This window comes from Heptranchias perlo, chromosome 3, assembly GCF_035084215.1.
Source record: "Heptranchias perlo isolate sHepPer1 chromosome 3, sHepPer1.hap1, whole genome shotgun sequence".
Taxonomy (NCBI): Eukaryota; Metazoa; Chordata; class Chondrichthyes; order Hexanchiformes; family Hexanchidae; genus Heptranchias; species Heptranchias perlo.
In genome coordinates this window covers 117,910,091-117,929,462 of record NC_090327.1, presented here as the reverse complement: position 1 = coordinate 117,929,462, position 19,372 = coordinate 117,910,091, and the positions used below count along the sequence as shown (strand labels likewise).

At 49.4% G+C, this 19,372-nt stretch overlaps 1 protein-coding gene across 1 annotated transcript in view; it reads right to left on the bottom strand.

The window, feature by feature from the left end:
* Positions 1-5,390: 5,390 nt before the first annotated feature.
* Positions 5,391-19,372, bottom strand: part of gask1a (golgi associated kinase 1A) — a 32,243-nt gene continuing 18,261 nt past the window's right edge. Inside the window, exons 3-4 of the mRNA XM_067981702.1 lie at positions 10,823-10,926; positions 5,391-5,989 (exon numbers count right to left, since the gene is read on the bottom strand). Coding sequence (XP_067837803.1) covers positions 5,788-5,989; positions 10,823-10,926 — 306 coding nt within the window. The 3' untranslated portion in view covers positions 5,391-5,787. The remainder of the gene's footprint in view (positions 5,990-10,822; positions 10,927-19,372) is intronic.

The following is a 19,372-nucleotide window of genomic DNA, read 5'->3' as shown; positions in this document are numbered from 1 at the left end:
GTGGATCACTGTGTGCATCCCTCAAACTGTCTGAATCCTCCAGGGGTGGATGGATCTGTGCTGGAGAGAGCCTGAATGATAGGGCGTTGGGTGAGGTGCAGGGTTGGTCCTGGTGTGAGGCCCAGTCACACCGCCATCTGCCACAGTTGCAGCCACAGAAAGAGGAAAAGTGTCAAGAGCGTGTCCTTATAACAGCTCATTGATGAGCAGTCTTCACCAAACAGCTGGCCTTGGAGCAAGCTTGTGTGTCAGTGCTCGCGTGACTAAATAGGATGCATGAAAAGGAAGGGTAAGTGTTGCACAAACCCTGACCTGGGGCCTCCTGCTTCTCTATCTCCTGCTTCCTTCTTCAAATCCCGTCCCTGAATTTGGAAGGCTGGCTACTTAAATGGGCATGATGTGGAGATGCCGGTGATGGACTGGGGTTGACAATGGGGTCAGAGGGCGCAAGGTTGTTGGTCCACCTGCTTCCTGTTCTGTGCTGCCTGTTCCTAAAGAAACAGAAACATGTATTGATTATGTGCCATTGGTGGAATGGACTCTTTCTATGTCCAAGGGGCTCTATGTAGATACTGTGCAGACGGGAAGGTGTAGCGTGCAGATGTTGGTCATTGAAGAATGTGACAATGGGTTGGCTTGGGCAAACTTCTGCTGAAGGAGGTGATGCTGGACAAAGGAGGGTGTTGGAAAGTGCACAGTGCAGGATAATGGGCACCCACAGGAAGGTGAAAGGAAAGTGAAGGAATGCATGAGATAGTGATAGCTGGTAAAGTGTGTAAGTATGAGCTGACAATGAGGGCTTCTACCTTGCCTGTCCTGGTGAGGCCACACAATTTCTTGCAGCATTGCAGCCCCACGGAATTTCTCGCAGCATTGTAGCCAATGTTCCCTCTAATTTTTTTCGGCTGTGTGTGGAATGAGTTTGGGTTGGTGCACCCATATAAAGTCTGTGTGCACTACCCTGAAAATAATCACAACTTTGAATAGAAGATCTTTTTAGAAATCATTATTCAGGGTAAATAACAAACAGAACAAATGTACAAAATAATGGATAATTGTAATAAGGCGAGCTGTCAAGGATTTTTTAATTAAACAAAATTGGTTATAGAAATTTCAGAAGTAAACACTGTCACCAGAGGAATGGGGACATCCTGATTGAGACCCAGAGTTTGTAGATGACAGGCCAGATGATGGAGAAGAGGGTGGCTGTCTCTGGTTCAGATGTTTTTCTCTTCTGTCTCTCTCTGTCTTCCAGTGTTTATATATTTTGTCCACGTTTACTTCTCTACGCCTCATCCTGAGACTATGCCCTCTAGTTCTAGACTCATGGGAAACAACCTCTCAGCATCTACCCTGTCAAGCCCCCTCAGAATCTTATGTTTCAATGAGATCACCTCTCATTTTTCTAAACTCCAGAGGGTATAGGCCCATTCTACTCAACCTCTCCTCCCAGGACAACCCTCTCATCCCAGGAATCAATCTAGTGAAACTTTGCTGTATCGCCTCTAGGGCGAGTATATCCTTCCTTGGATAAGGAGACCAAAACTGTACACAGTACTCCAGTTGAGATCTCAACGAAACCCCGTACAGTTGTAGTAAGACTTCCTTACTCTTGTACTCCAACCTCCTTGCAATAAAGGCCAACATGCCATTTGCTTTCCTAATTGCTTGCTGTACCTGCATGTTAACTTTTTGTGTTTCTTGCATGAGGACACCCAAGTCTCTCTGAACACCAACATTTAATAGTTTCTCACCATTTAAAAAATATTCAGTTTTTCTATTCTTCCTACCAAAGTGAATAACCTTACATTTCCCCACATTTTGGTTTTATTAACTAATTAATTTATCTAGTTTAAGTTATTGATTTAAGCTCTTAGTTAAACCCCTGCCCTGACCCTGACTTAGAGAAAAAAAAGTGCCACTCAGCTACCTGCTGACCTGTGACGTCACTCAGTTTCTGCCTGTGAGTTGACGCCAACTGTGTAAAAACCGCGTGTACCCTCTCCTCCCGCTCCTCTCCGCTCTCGGGCCGTCTGCTGACCGCACTTTTTATCCTCCCGCTCCTCTCCGCTCTCGGGCCGTCTGCTGACCGTGCTTTTTATCCTCTCGCTCCTCTCCGCTCTCGGGACGTCTGCTGACCGTGCTTTTTATCCTCCCGCTCCTCTCCACTCTCGGGCCGTCTGCTGACCGCACTTTTTATCCTCTCGCTCCTCTCCACTCTCGGGCCGTCTGCTGACCGCACTTTTTATCCTCTCGCTCCTCTCCACTCTCGGGCCGTCTGCTGACCGTGCTTTTTATCCTCTCGCTCCTCTCCACTCTCGGGCCGTCTGCTGACCGTGCTTTTTGTCCTCCCACTCCTCTCCGCTCTCGGGCCGTCTGCTGACCGTGCTTTTTATCCTCTCCACTCTCGGGCCGTCTGCTGACTGTGCTTTTTATCCTCTCCACTCTCGGGCCGTCTGCTGACCGTGCTTTTTATCCTCCCACTCCTCTCCACTCTCGGGCCGTCTGCTGACCGTGCTTTTTATCCTCTCGCTCCTCTCCATTCTCGGGCCATCTGCTGACCGTGCTTTTTATCCTCCCGCTCCTCTCCGCTCTCGGGCCGTCTGCTGACCGTGCTTTTTATCCTCTCGCTCCTCTCCACTCTCGGGCCGTCTGCTGACCGTGCTTTTTATCCTCCCGCTCCTCTCCGCTCTCGGGCCGTCTGCTGACCGCACTTTTTATCCTCCCACTCCTCTCCACTCTCGGACCGTCTGCTGACCGTGCTTTTTATCCTCTCGCTCCTCTCCACTCTCGGGCCGTCTGCTGACCGTGCTTTTTATCCTCTCGCTCCTCTCCACTCTTGGGCCGTCTGCTGACCGTGCTTTTTATCCTCCCGCTCCTCTCCGCCCTCGGACCGTCTGCTGACCGTGCTTTTTATCCTCTCGCTCCTCTCCACTCTCGGGACGTCTGCTGACCGTGCTTTTTATCCTCCCGCTCCTCTCCACTCTCGGGACGTCTGCTGACCATGCTTTTTATCCTGGCCCGCGCGCAGACGGAGTACCGAAGTGTGCGGCACTCAACGGACTGCTGCGCGGTCACGCATGCGTGCAGCTTACAGGGAACGATGATTGTAGCCCCACGGAATTTCTCCCAGCATTTTAGCCCCACAGAATTTCTGGCAGATTGTAGCCATATCCTCTGCATGGTGCTGCTGGTATTGATGCAGTCAGCCATCTCCTGTACTCATCTGGCAGCCATCTTGGGACCTTCTGGAGCTGTAACTTGGTGTTGGAAGATTTCAACAGCCTTGTCATCAAAGCAGGGGGCCCTGTTACTCCCCACACTGCTGCCAGACATCTGCTCAGCTAACTTCACAAAGAGCCGGCGTGCCTTTAAGCTGCTGCAGCATATGAATTCCTTCCTCCTCTTGGGTGTGCACACTTCCCCAGGCATTAGGTGAGCTCACTCATGCCCACTATGGTTAAATGACCTATGAACCCAGAAACACAGGTGGGTCATTTTAGCAGCGCTCCACTCCACTTGGGCAAAGTTGGGGGGTGGTGGGGGGGGGGGGGGGGGAGAGGAAAATCAGCCCCCAAGTATCTAAATGTGTAATGCGGGCTATATGGAGCAGGCCACATTGAGTCACAAAACAATTTACAGCACAAACACAGACCAACATTAAAAGCTTTATTACTTGGGACAATCAAAGCAAGCTGGTATCTCAATTATCTCTACATTATCTAAATGATATAGCTACACTAATGAGCACAATTTAAATGGTGCAATAATCTTAAGTACTGTAATTTAAGCACATTAAGATAATTCTGTCTGTGAGAAGTTGTATAATCTATCCTACTCTGGCTTTCTCACGTGAACAGTGAGATGCATCCTTCTATTTCTCACAGGCCCATTGTAGCTGGGCACTCTGCTCTTACTCCAAATTCCGGTCCAGATCTCCTCATTATGGCAGGAGTTTGTTGTGGTTCCCAAAGAGAGATTGAGAGAGAGCGAGAGAGTGAAAAGTCCAGAGACTTTGTCTTAAAGCTACCGCTCCCTAATGCAACCTCTGCAGGGTCCAAAAAGACCCAAAACCTCGAAGGCTTCAGAAAACTACCATATTTCGTTTTTTTTACTGGGACGTGAGGTGTTTCTGCTCCCTTGGTGCTGTGTGATCCCAGTACAACTGAGTGTTTCTGATTCCAGGCTCTCAATTGGATGGCATTTCCCATAGACCTGAGAGGTAATTTTTGGGCTTTGTTTTTAAGAAAAGTGCAAGTTAATCATTTCTCCTCATGAGTTCACTCGAGTTTAGGAGAACGAGAGGGGATCGCATTGAAACATATAAAATTCTGACAGGGCTAGACAGACTGGATGCAGGGAGGATGTTTCCCCTGGCTGGGGGGTCCAGAACGAGGGATCACAGTCTCAGGATACAGGGTAGGACATTTAGGACTGAGATGAGGAGAAATTTCTTCACTCAGAGGGTTGTGAACCTGTGGAATTCTCTACCACAGAAGGCTGTGGAGGCCAAGTCACTGAATATATTTAAGAAGGAGCTAGATAGATTTCTAGACACAGAAGGCATCAAGGGGTATGGGGAGAGAGCGGGAATATGGTATTGAGATAGAGGATCAGCCACGATCATATTGAATGGCGGAGCAGCCTACTGCTGCTCCTTTTTTCTATGTTTCTGTGTTTCTATGAGTCCCTTTGTTGACGGCTACTTTCTGAGAAAGGTTGGCTTCTACTCTATATCCCACTAGTAGCTCTTTCTCTGCTATATTTTAAATGGGGTCGATCTCAAATGCAGATTACAGGGAATCAGTACACAATGTACAGGCGCAGAGGACAATTTCGCAAAGCGTTTTTTAAGCTTAAAATCTCACATGTAGACTTTCTCAAATAAATCTAGCTGTTTCGATGAGACATAAAGTTGTTCTTTGTGCTTTTGAGATGGCAATATACCAGAACTCATGAATGAAGTGGGTCAAAATACATTTCTGGTTTGGCCACTCATCAGATCCAAAGCCTTACATGGACGATCTGAATAGAACTGATATTAATTATAAGCATATTCCAAACATACCGATTTGGTTCTTTCACACACTGTATTATAGGTGATAGATTTCAGTGTGTGGTCTAGTTTACTAACAGTGGCCCTGAAATTCCATCGGCAGCATTACGCAAAATGAGGAAAATACATCATACGATGCATATCCCATAATTTATTTACTAGCAACACTGGGCACAAGGGACAACTGTCTATGTTGCTAAGGGCCAGCGGGTTGGGGGTGGAGGGGTTTGCGGGTGAGGTGTTAAGTTTTAAATGCCTTGTTTCCCTACTGCAGTCAATCACAGAACAATTTGACTGGCACAACCGATTAGCCTACGCCGTTGTGTCCCCACCCCCCCGGCCCCTGCCTCACCCCCACTTGAGGTGGTGCCCCAGCTGCGCCCATCTGAAACATCTCAATGTCCCTGACCTAGGGAAGTGGGCCGGGGTGAGGGGGGTGCAAACACCAGGCTGACAAAAGTCCCTTCCCCACTGCTTTCCCTGGAGAATTCTCGGTGACTATCCAGCGTGTCCACGTGCCTTAAAACAAAGTTATAACAAGCCTCGAAATGCTGGATTTGCTATCTGTTTGTCTTCAGAGATACCAACAGCTCCAGTACTCCCAGGATGTACAGAACATGAAAAATTGAGCACTTATTTCCTAGATTAGGCTTCCATCTCTGGTTTCAAAACAATCGGTGGTGGAATTCAATCCCGTCCCACTTTAAACTCCAGTCTGCGTTGTGTTCTCATTAATCCTGAACTAATTTGATATTTTTCTCCAGGATGTAGTCCAGCAGTAATTGGGCCCTTTTCTCTATGATCTGAACCAGCTTCTTCAGCCCTTTGATCCCATTGTGACTGTCCCAGAACTCCCTGTCCATGTGTAGGGACCTCAGCAACATGCTCTGTAAACATCCAGACTGTAAGAGTGAGACAGCATGCGCAGGAAACCTATGGAAGAAAGAGATGCTATTAAAGGAGGTGAGAGCTGCTGAATGTCAACTTCCAGAAAAAGCAGGTGAGAATTCAGTTCGGAGAGACCACGTCGATAATCAGTGCAACCATTTCAGTTGTTTGATGTTGGGTAAGATAGCATCTCTCTCCCTGTCAGCCCCATTCATCGACATCCTTTGCTTCATTACATTACCAACTTTATCAGCTGCATCATTTCCAAACCCAACCTACACAACACCATTCAAAAAAAATGAAGATATAATTCAGCTATTCAGTGCTGGCCAAGTCTCATTCTGCAGTGTTATCCACTGGGCAAAAATTTGCAGGGCTATGGGGAAAGAGCTGGGGGAGTGGGACTAATTGGATAGCTCACCACAGGCATGATGGGCCGAATGGCCAGCTTTTGTGCTGTATCATTTTATGATTCTGACTTCCAGGCAATTTACAGCTGCTGTATACAAAATGCAAAATCAAGGGTTCAGAGTTTCAAATGTAGAATGGAAAATTTGGGCAAAATGTTTTCACTAAAAATATCATGAATTTGTGGCACAGAATACCAGCAGAGGGGATGGAATTTAGACAATGATGACAGACTTCAATAAGGGATGAGAGAAGATCCTGTCTCTAGCAGGGCTTTTAGATTTAGAAATTGATCTTGGGAATCTTCTGGTACATTAGATAAGGGCCGGGTAGAAGGACCAATGGGTTACTACAGCTTGAAATTATGCAGTCCTACTGCCTCTGTACACTTGTAGTACATGGTGCTATTGTCTCATAGAATCATAGAATCATAGAAGTTACAACATGGAAACAGGCCCTTCGGCCCAACATGTCCATGTCGCCCAGTTTATACCATTAAGCTAGTCCCAATTGCCTGCACTTGGCCCATATCCCTCCATACCCATCTTACCCATGTAACTGTCCAATTGCTTTTTAAAAGACAAAATTGTACCCGCCTCTACTACTGCCTCTGGCAGCTCGTTCCAGACACTCACCACCCTTTGAGTGAAAAAATTGCCCCTCTGGACCCTTTTGTATCTCTCCCCTCTCACCTTAAATCTATGTCCTCTCGTTATAGACTCCCTTACCTTTGGGAAAAGATTTTGACTATCTACCTTATCTATGCCCCTCATTATTTTATAGACTTCTATAAGATCACCCCTTAACCTCCTACTCTCCAGGGAAAAAAGTCCCAGTCTATCTAACCTCTCCCTATAAGTCAAACCATCAAGTCCCGGTAGCATCCTAGTAAATCTTTTCTGCACTCTTTCTAGTTTAATAATATCCTTTCTATAATAGGGTGACCAGAACTGTACACAGTATTCCAAGTGTGGCCTTACTAATGTCTTGTACAACTTCAACAAGACATCCCAACTCCTGTATTCAATGTTCTGACCAATGAAACTAAGCATGCCGAATGCTTTCTTCACCACCCTATCCACCTGTGACTCCACTTTCAAGGAGCTATGAACCTGTACTCCTAGATCTCTTTGTTCTATAACTCTCCCCAACGCCCTACCATTAACGGAGTAGGTCCTGGCCCGATTCGATCTACCAAAATGCATCACCTCACATTTATCTAAATTAAACTCCATCTGCCATTCATCGGCCCACTGGCCCAATTTATCAAGATCCCGTTGCAATCCTAGATAACCTTCTTCACTGTCCACAATGCCACCAATCTTGGTGTCATCTGCAAACTTACTAACCATGCCTCCTAAATTCTCATCCAAATCATTAATATAAATAACAAATAACAGCGGACCCAGCACCGATCCCTGAGGCACACCGCTGGTCACAGGCCTCCAGTTTGAAAAACAACCCTCTACAACCACCTTCTGTCGTCAAGCCAATTTTGTATCCAATTGGCTACCTCACCTTGGATCCCATGAGATTTAACCTTATGTAACAACCTACCATGCGGTACCTTGTCAAAGGCTTTGCTGAAGTCCATGTAGACCACGTCTACTGCACAGCCCTCATCTATCTTCTTGGTTACCCCTTCAAAAAACTCAATCAAATTCGTGAGACATGATTTTCCTCTCACAAAACCATGCTGACTGTTCCTAATCAGTCCCTGCCTCTCCAAATGCCTGTAGATCCTGTCCCTCAGAATACCCTCTAACAACTTACCCACTACAGATGTCAGGCTCACCGGTCTGTAGTTCCCAGGCTTTTCCCTGCCGCCCTTCTTAAACAAAGGCACAACATTTGCTACCCTCCAATCTTCAGGCACCTCACCTGTAGCTGTCGATGATTCAAACATCTCTGCTAGGGGACCCGCAATTTCCTCCCTAACCTCCCATAACGTCCTGGATACATTTCATCAGGTCCTGGAGATTTATCTACCTTGATGCGCGTTAAGACTTCCAGCACCTCCCTCTCTGTAATATGTACACTCCTCAAGACATCACTATTTATTTCCCCAAGTTCCCTAACATCCATGCCTTTCTCAACCGTAAATACCGATGTGAAATATTCATTCAGGATCTCACCCATCTCTTGTGGTTCCGCACATAGATGACCTTGTTGATCCTTAAGAGGCCCTACTCTCTCCCTAGTTACTCTTTTGCCCTTTATGTATTTGTAGAAGCTCTTTGGATTCTCCTTTGCCTTATCTGCCAAAGCAATCTCATGTCCCCTTTTTGCCCTCCTGATTTCTCTCTTAACTCTACTCTGGAAATCTCTATACTCTTCAAGGGATCCACTTGATCCCAGCTGCCTATGCATGTCATATGCCTCTTTCTTCTTTTTGACTAGGGCCTCAATCTCCCGAGTCATCCATGTATGTACATTGAGTGTATGCAGTTCTCCAGCCCTACAACCCTCCAGGAAATCTACGTTCCTCCAACCCTAGCCTCTTGTACATTCCCCACTCCCTTTGTCCCATCATTGGAGGCCATGCTTTCAGCTGACTAGGCCCTAAGCTCTGGAATTCCCTCCCTATATGTCTCTTTCTCTCCACCTCTCCCTCCTCGTTAAATCTTACCTCTGAGCAAGCTTTTAGTCACATCTAAGACATGTGTCGTGTCAATTTTTGTGTTGTTGCACTCCTGTGACACGCCTTTCCTACCTTGACAGTGCTCTATAAAGGCAAGTTGCCTCATGTACATACACAGCACTGTTGCCTCATGTACACAGAATACATGTTTATTGGAATCTGTGGTTTTACAGTGCTGTGAATGAGTTGAGCAGGCACCATGCAATCTCCGCCATCATTCACACCTCACTGCACAGTTGAGTCTGTGCACATCCAGTGTTCCTTTAGGCTGCTATGGCTATATTAATTTTAGAGTTTCATTTGTTTCCTAGGTTTGTCAAATTGAAGTGAATCAGATATATGTTCCAGCAAAGATAGGCCAGTTTGAGCAGAAAGCTCATAATATTCAAAGAAGGCCTTCTATCGCTATTTGAATAATTCCACTGCTCCACACGTATCTCTAGAGTGAACTGGTTTGAACAGCTGGTTTTATATATTAATGTGTATTTATAGAATTTTTCATCCAGGAAGGATGGGCAGATGAATCTGACTCTTCATGCCTCAGTATCTCAGAAATCTCCAAGATAAACATTCTACAAAGCTGACTGGCAACCTCACCTTGTCCAAAAACGGAGTCAGCTGCACCATCTCATTATGTAACTCGTTAAACTACAATTACCTGCTGAATCTGAGTAATAAGCCAGCATTGGACACTGCCTTCAGACAGCACTGGATGGACACTGCCTTCAGACAGCACTGGATGGACACTGCCTTCAGACAGCACTGGATGGACACTGCCTTCAGACAGCACTGGATGGACACTGCCTTCAGACAGCATTTTTTTGCAGCATCTTCTCACTGACATTACTATATTATGTTGCCAATAGAACCACAGACCAAGGCAGCATCGGTGAATGAAAGGTGCAGCCCACCAAACAATCAGACCAAGGAAAATCAGACTTATTTACAGTTCCACGGCTAACAAGACTATTTGCGAAAACATCTGGTCACTTTCATCTTCCAGATGCTGCCTTTGGTGTTGCAGATGCTTAAGTGTTTCTCCACTTAGACAGCACTCTGTACCACTCTCTGATCTCTCCACTGGATAGTTATCCAGCACTGTGTCACTCTCTGATCTTGGACAGTTACCCCATCACTCTGTGTCACTCTCTGATCTCTCCGCTGGACAGTTATCCAGCACTGTGTCACCCTCTGATCTCTCCGCTGGACAGTTACCCCATCACTCTGTGTCACTCTCTGATCTCTCCACTGGACAGTTATCCAGCACTGTGTCACTCTCTGATCTCTCCGCTGGACAGTTACCCCATCACTCTGTGTCACTCTCTAATCTCTCCACCTCAACTCCTCTTGCCCAAGCTAATCACAAGTTAGCATTAGTGTTGCACTTATGTTTTTGTATCAAGCTGACACTACAATTTTGAGTACCGCTCTGCCAAAGTCACAGTGCGGATTTGGCACAGGCAGGACGAGCACCTGGAAGAGATGGTCTCAGACAGCTAGTGCCCTGCATCGGCTGCAGCACCACTTGGTGCACTATACCCCTGGCTTTAATCTCCTGTTCAGTCTGGAGTCTTTGTTTTATATGTAAAGTCCTTGGGCTCGTGTGTCACATTAATCTCGTCTTACCAGCAACAGCAGCAGCAGCAGAAGCAATGTGTTGCTGGCTGGGAGGCTACATGCTGTAAAAAGGGTCCGGAAACTGAAGAAGAACAAATGAAGCGTGAGGATAAGGCGTCAAATCCTCCAGCCATGGAGCCTTAGATGTTATTGAATTTGGGAAGTGATGTGTAACCATGTTTTTGGAAGTCTGTCACTGAAAACATACTTACTCATCAATGCCCTCCAACAGTCTGAAGTTGAGGTTCTCTTTGGGCTGTCGGAGCCTTCCTGCGTTGTCTATGTAGACAAGTTGAGATGGATCGCCTTTTCGAACCTGATGTAACAATTTATGTTCATTAATGATTATAAGTAGTTCAGGTTTAGGATCTATTCCTAATATCCCACTGGGATGGTCATTTTTCTATTGGCCCTCTTGGACCGTTTACTGGTTCTATTGCTTACGCTTTACAGCAGCAGAGGAGACTGGAGATTATGGGACTGAAAACCCACAGGGATGGGGTAGGGGGAAGGGATACATCTCTGCATAAGTGTGCCCACCCAGGAAACTCCGCCGCTGCCCCATGCCAATATTTGAGGGGGTCAAGGTGAGTTTGCTTAATTTGAATGGCAATGGCGGGTGCTCACGCAACTAGGGGAGTCCACCCACCGAAGAAGTTGAAACTTGCGGTGGAAGAGAGTGGCTGGCTATCAGGGGCCCCTCCCTGAAAGGAGTGATTTCCCTCCCCTCACCACTGACCACCTTTTATAAGGGGGCTGCATTTAAATAGAGGACCAGGCCATAATCCTGGCTGCTGTTCTTAATAGAAGATCTGCAACTTCTCTCCCCCTGTCTCGGGCACCCACGCATTCACAGGCAGTGTATTCCCAACCCTCCCTGTCCAATACACACAAAGAAGAGAACAAGGTCATCTTCAATGCAGTCTGGGGCTTGTAGTCCACCAATACGACATGGGAATTGGCTGCTTGACTCGAGCTATTTCACTCAGGGACTTGGGGAAGCAGCAAAACTGAAATACCAGGCTTCTAACACAGGGACAGGCCCCCAAACAACATTCATGAGGATATTCGAACCCACAAAAATAAACCGTGCCGGTCAGTTTATTGATATTATTGTGAATTTTTAAAAATCTTTTTCCCATTAGAATTCTTATTATTAGACTCTCTCCTGAGGTGATTGACAAATAAAGATGGCTGCCAAAAAATGATTTTCAAAAAATATTTTGACCCATTTCATCGATTTGCCCATTTGTATTGGTAGGTGGTTGCTGAATGCTCATTCTTGATTGGTGGTTTCCGTTCCTGTTTGCTATTTATCTGTGCCTATTCAGGTGTGATCTGTCAGTCTAACGATGGTCTCATGGAGTCTCTAGTGAAAAGAGTAAAATAATGGTGCAGTAGCCCTGCTGGTGTTCACCATTCCTTGTAGATGTGATACAGATTCAGTATCTTTTTATGAAAATGGTATTTGATCCAATCAGGTGCAAGTGTGACAAACACTCGCGTATGGTGACTGGAGGCGTGAGAGATACACAATTATCTCTCTATCCCTCTCGATCTATCTTTTCCATGATTATCATAGAACTTATAATTCTATTTTTAAAATTGGTGATGGTGGTACTTCAAAATTGGTCTTGGGGCCAAAAATGTGCAGCCGTTGTGGTGGACACCTGCCACAACCTCAGTGGGAGTCCGCTAGATCAGATGGAAACTTCACTGGGATCCAGATGCATCAGATCCCAGTCGTGAGGCTATGTTTCCTGCGTGGCCTTGTGGTACGAACCCTCCCTGTCCCCCTCTTACCCCTCCCCCCACCCCTGTATGACCATCAACATAAGGGGCTGGGACCTCCTGTCAGGATTCCCGTCGTGCTGCAGGAATTGGCTGAGGATGGGAGCCGATATCTCCAGGTCCACAGACACCCCAATGTGCACTCCACTCAGTACCACAAATCCTGTATTTACAGACTATGCCACTCCGACATGGGGTTATGTGTCAGAGGAGATCTGTCTTTGGCGCCTGTGCTTCAGTGTAAAAGCAGTGATCGACCTAATTCAGCTGCTGCAGGCTGACCTAAGAATTAGCTGAGGACTGAGATGGCTCTTCTCGTAGCATCAAGATTCTATGACACAAGGGGCCCGATTTTAGCAGGCCTGCGGGTTCCCAGCGGGTGGTCCTTCGGGAGCGTGGAAAACGCGGACGGCTAATTGAGTGCGCCCCCCGCGCGATCGCGGGATAATTGAGCACATTAAGCCGTGGTTCCGGGTTCTCCGCTCCCCAGCTGCGTGCCGGCGGGCTGCGCATGCGCACTACCGTTTTCGCGATGGAGGAGCTCCACTTAAAGGGGCAGTCCCCCAAAGCCCCTCCTGCTGCAAGCTAGAGGCAACACAGGATGGTGCAACCCAGGGGCAAGGCTGCGCCACGCTTCTCCGACCTCGCGCTGCAGCTGCTGCTGGAGGGTGTGAGGAGGAGGAGGGACACGCTGTTCCCAGCGGACGGACGCAAGTGCCCTGGCTCCGTCACCAGGAAGGCATGGGCAAAGGTGGTGGCGGAGGTCAGCAGCAGGGCCAACACCCCCAGGACATAGGAGCAGTGCCGCAAGCGGTTCAATGACCTCACTAGGTCCGGCAAGGTGAGTACACCAACGCACCCTCCCACAACCCGTCCCCACCATCACGCCAAACAGATCACAACCCCTCCAGCAGAGCCACCACAGCGCTCCCACAGCAATCCTCACAGCCACTCACTCACTATCCTCGCCGTGCCCGCGAGTACCCACCGTCCCTGTCCCCACCCGAACACTACCACACACCCCAATCCCCATGCAATGGGATGGGCATGTGGCACACGCATCCTCCCATCCATCTGCCCCACGCTCAACCCACCCACACCGATGCTTGATGCGTCTCACTATGCAATATGCACTCACTCACGCATCTGTGTTTTGCCTTGACAGGAGAAGAGATGCAAGAACAACCGAGAAAGGGCCCGCACCGGAGGGGGCCCGCTGCACGTGGTCGAACTGACGGATGCGGAGGTGGAGGCGCTCGACCTCGCCGGCACGCCACATTGCCTCTCTGTTGCGGATGGCAAGTCTGGCGCTGCAGAAACGGCAGGTAAGGGAAAGCTGACACTCAACATTCATGATCGCGGGTGACCGTATCATCACCTGGCATCAGGCACACCGTAACGTTTGTGTACATGCCTCATAGTGCCCTCTGTTCTCTTGCAGGGCCGTCTGCGAGCGCTGTGTGCGAGGAGGGCGATTCCTCAGAGGACATGCCGGTCTCTGAGGGTGCATCGTCACATATGAGCCAACCATCCACCAGCGCAGAGACAGGCACCTCGGTGGGTCCCCCTCGCCAACTAGTTGGGGTTGCACTTGGTGATTCACCGCGCACGTGTGAGCATGAGCAGACCCTGGTGGCAGGGGCAGCCGTGGAGGGTCCGCGTCGGTGGGAGCACTCATCTCCAGGCTCTGCTCAGCCGGACCCAGATGCTGAACCCAGGGGGCCACCAGTCAAAAGGAGAGTCGTCGAGGGGCACCATCTAATTGCCGAGGTACTGGGAGAGGTGCCGCGCGCATTGTCCACAATTGCGCAGGTGATGGAGGAGTCCAACTCCTGCATGCGGGCATTGGTGGCGCAGGCACAGGAGGGTACCGGCGACACAGTGTCGCGGGTAGGTGCGGGAGCGTCTGTGGTGGAGGACAGGCTAGCCTCCCTCGAGCGTCACGCACAGCTCCACATCGAGTCCGTGCAGGCCCTGACAACGGCTGTACGGATTCAGGGTGAGCAACATTCCGCCGCCATAAACAGGCTGACGGATACACTAGGGGTGGCCTTGCAAGGCCTCACACAGGTCATCCAAACTGTGGTCCAGCAGGGTGGAAGGGGTGATGTGGGCCGAGGCCACGAGAGGGATGATGGTGAACGGGGACATGGAAGCGGGGACGCTACCCAAGGTGCCCCCACGTCCCACCCGTTGCTCCCCTCTCAACCAGTACCCGCAATGGTGCCTCCTCTCCAGGTGGCCGAGTCTGCCCCTGCACAGGTGCAGGAGGAGCAGTCTGTGGAGGTGCCCTCACGGGCACCGAAACCCAGGGGCCGTCGGCCCAAAGCATCTACCCGGTCAGGGCAAGAACAGGAGCAACCTGCCACTACCTCTGCTGGAGCCACAGGGGTAGCACCACGTAGGGGTACCCGGAAACGAAAGCCAAAGGCATTATAAGCACAAAGGGAATGCACCAGGGTGTCTGTTAATTTGTACACTTTTTGTTTATAGTATTGCACCATGTACATATTAAACACTATATTCTCACCACTCCTGCCACCTCTCGTCCATTCTTCTGCGGCCTGTGCAATAGGTGCGTTCCGTGCAGCCCATCGTGACGGCGGACACCTGCTGCCACCCATTGGGCACACTGCTGTGGGTGCAGGAGTACTGGCAACACTCTTCGGTGGAGGGGGCGGGTATGGGCCCTCGCATGTGCAGGTGAGGAGATGCGAGCGCCTCGCAGTGTCTGACTCTAGGAGAACTGTCGACATATGAGTGCCTCCCTGGCCCGGCGAGCATCCCGGTGAGCCGGGGTTCGGCGCATGGGTCATACATCATCCTCTGGCGCATCCTCCTCCTCCCCCTCCTCCTCCTCCACCTCCACCTCCTCGTCCTCATCGCCGTCCTCAATGTGGGTGGCGGGTGTTGATGGGGCCTCCTCCAGCGGCACCCCTCTCTGTTGGGCCATGTTGTGCAGGGCACAGCAGACAACTATGATTCGTCCCACTCTGAATGGTGTGTATTGGAGCGCTCCCCCAGAACGATCAAGGCACCTGAAGCGCATCTTGAGCAGCCCTATGGTCTGCCCAATTGTAGACCTGGTAGCAGTGTGGCTGTCATTGTACCGACGCTCCGGCTCGGTGATGGGGTTCCTCAGAGGTGTCATGAGCCACGTGTGTAGGGGATACCCCTTGTCGCCGAGGAGCCAGCCGTTGCCGGTGTTGGGTGCGTGGAAGAGGGGCGGGATGGTGGACTCCCTGAGGACGAAGTCATCGTGGCAGCTGCCGGGGTATCTGGCGCACACGTGTAGGAATCTCTGGCGGTGGTCACAGATGAGCTGGGCGTTCATGGAGTGATACCCCTTCCTGTTGATGAACAGCCCTGGCTCATGCGGAGGTGCCCGTATTGCGATGTGGGTGCAGTCGATTACACCCTGTACCCGTGGGAAGCCAGCCATGGCATGGAATCCAACCGCCCTCTCCATCTGGCTGCGCTCGTCCATGGCGAAGTTGATGTAGTGCGAGGCCCTGCGGAACAACCCATCGGTGACCTGCCTTATGCACTTGTGTGCAGAGGACTGACAGACCCCGGTGATGTCCCTGGTGGCACCCTGGAAGGATCCGGATGCGAAGAAGTTGAGGGCAGTGGTGACTTTGACGGTGACAGGTAAGAAGACGCTGCTTGGTCCATCCGGGAGCAGCTCGTCGTTAAGGAGGCTGCAGATGTCGGCGACTACCTGGCGATTGACTCTGAGCCGCCGTATGCACTGCTCCTCGGAAAGGTCCATGAAGCTGAGCCTCGCTCTGTACACCCTGTGCGGAGGGTAGTGCCTCCTGCGATGCATCTCTCTCTGCGGTTGCCCTCCCTCCTGCTGTGCAGGTGGGTGTGCCACAGCACCATGTTGGGGGGCTCCACATCGCTGAGGCGGACGGCGTGGACTGTGAGGCTGCTGGGGCTGGTCATGCTGTTCGTCCTCCGAGGATGTCAACGCACCACCCATCTGGCAGGTGTTGGTCTGAGGAGTTGTGCAGGGTAGGTAGGTGTTTCCTCGCACTGGGGCTGCGGTTTCACGTCGGTGTTTCCTCTGGCTTGGAGGGGGGTGTTGGAGGGCAGGGGTTGCCCTATGTGCCGCGGTGGCCTCCTGCGTGGGTGAGGGCTTTCCCCCCCCCCCCTGTGGAGTGCACCTTGGCAGCTGCCACAGGCTGCTGGCTGCTACACGTCCGGTTGGAGTGAGACTGTTTCCCCCAGTGTGTGAAACAGTCTCGGTTGAAGGTAAAATCCCACACTTCCTATTAGGACAGCTGAATCACGTCATTTAATGACCTCAACAAGCAAGGTAAGTACACTCAAGTGGCATCCCGCTGGCTTTAATTGCCTGCGGGATTCCCACCAGCGGGGGCTGCGCACGCAACCCCGCACGTCGGTGCGGAACCTGGAAGTGGCCGGGATCGAGGCGCGATCCGGTGACGCACCTGGATATCGCGATTTTCGACGCCCCCCCCGCCGGGAACGCACCCGGAACCCGCTGGTAAAATCGAGCCCAAGGTCTTTGTCAGCTACTGCAGAGGACATTTGCTAGATAAGCAAGTCTTCAGTTAATTCCTATATAAAACAAGTAACTGATGCCATGTTTGCCAGAGGAAAACATTTTTGTCACATTCCTGTTGAAAAGGAGACGCCAACTGGAGAGGGCATTGAACTGTTACTGGTTTCAGGCTTTCCAAGAGTCCAGAGTATTATAGATGGAACCCACGTGGCCATCGAAGCTCCACATGACGATAACAACTTTTATTTATATAGCTACTTTAACGTAAAAATACATCCTGAAGGCACTTCAGAAATAGACAAAGGGAAAATGGATGCCGAGTCAGGAAAGGAAAGATTAGGAGGGGTGACCGGAAGCTTGGTGAAGACACAGGTTTTGTGAAGGTTTTTAAAGGAAGTGAGGGTGGTGGAGAGGGACGCAGGCTCTGCCACCAATGATTGGACAAAAGGAAGAGTCAGAGGAACTGAGTGTTGGAGGGGATGTTGGACTGGAAGAGATTGCATAGGTAGGGTGGGATTGGAGGCCATTCAGGAATATAAAGATAACGACGAGGATTTTAAATTTAATGTGAATGGGGACGGAGAACAAAAGTAGGCCAGCAAAGACGGGGGTAATTAGTGAGCGGGACTTGGTCTGGACAAGATGAGTGCGGCAGAGTTTTGCACAAGTTGGAGATTATGTGGGGTGGTGGATGGAGACTAGCAAGGAGAGCATTGGAGTAGTCAAGTCTGGAGATGAAGAAGAAATGCATGAGGGTTTCAACGGTGATTGAACAGAGGTGGGCAATGTTGCAGAGGTGGAAGTAAGTGATCTTTGTAATGGAGAGGATGAGGGCTCTGAAACTAAGCTCAGGGTCAAACAGAATGCCAACATTGATAAAGGCCTGGTTGAGCCAGAGACAGGCATTGGCAAAGGGGAAGGAATCGGTGGCAAGGGAGCAGAGTTTGTGGCAGAGTTTGCTGCAAGAATCTGTGACTTATCCTAGACTTGATGTGGCCATTTAGCACAGAAGCAGCTGAGAGGTTGTGGAAAGGTAGGGCTGGGTGTCACTGACATACCTGTGGAAGCTGACCCCATGTCTGCGGATGATGTCGCCAAGGGGCTGCACGTAGATGAAGAAGAGGAGACCCCATTGAATACGCAAGTAGTTTCAGGCTGCAGAATTATGATCCTGCGCATTAATGCCCGTTATCCAGGAAGCAGCCGTGATTCTTTCATTCTGCAACAATCTACAGTGCCTGGATTATTTAACTGGCCAACCTACAAAACTCGAAAAGGCCGACAAACAGCTTTAAAAAAGCTGGATTAGCCCCTAAAAAGTCGACAGCTCAACAAAAAAATGAACAACTGAAAAACATCTTTAAAGGTCTATGACCAAGGCCACTACTGAGTAAGTTAAGTTCCTTTTTATTACATTGGATTTCAGGATCTTTTATTAGCATCTTTATTCCTGCCATGTGGAATAGAGCAGTAGTGGCTCTTGGCAACAAGGGATTGCTTGGCAGACTTGGGTATTGATGCACTGAGCATCATGGAGCGACAGGTCTGTGTGTTTAGTGTGGTTGAGTATCCATAATGGCAACTTATTTGCTCAGACCTGATGCGGTAACTAGTTCCTTGCCCCTGCGGTCCCGGCCCCCTGATCTTGTAGCCAGACACTTAACTTAGTGCTGCAGAAGCAGAATTTCATGATCTTGTGAACTAACCTAGTACATGTTACTGCACAAAATCAGGAAATTCTGCATCTGCAGCACACAGTTTTATGGCTGCAGAGCTTGAGCAGTAGCAGGTGACACGACAGGTGGGGAATTAGGGCTGGGACTTTCCTTATGAAGGAGTGGGCAATGGATGAAATTCCTAAATATTTCTTCTCTTGGGTTTTCCACCTACTGAGCCCTCAATTTGCCAAGTCTCTTCTCAGAATACAGCAGCTGGGAGAAAGGGATAGAGGGAAACATCCATCTGGGATTGGCCCACAAATGAAGGACATCACTAATTCACAACTGGAAGTGGTTTGAGACTGGATGGCGCCATTGCCACCAGTCCCTATCCAGCTGGAGAGTCTTGTGGTTTTTCTAGTTTTAAAAAAAATTAGTTCTCCCTTTTTTTTTTGGTTGGCTCAATGCGTGATCAGGAGAGTTGGCAAAACAACCTGCTCTCAGTTTCTTAGCAATGCTACTCTGAAAGCTCATTAATGTTCGAGAACAGCACCTGCTCATCCATCTGTTGTTGTCTCCGCCTGTCCTCAGTGTGTCCCGTAATGTATTTGAGGTCAGGATCACTGTGTGGGAAATCATGGCCATAAACCCATGTCTTAACACTCCATAGCACAATGTGCTGACATATAAATGAACTGTACTACTGTGCAACACTGCCCTTTTTTCCTTCTAACCATTCATTTTACTTTTTTTTATGTGTTGCGCCAACTGATTTTGTCCAT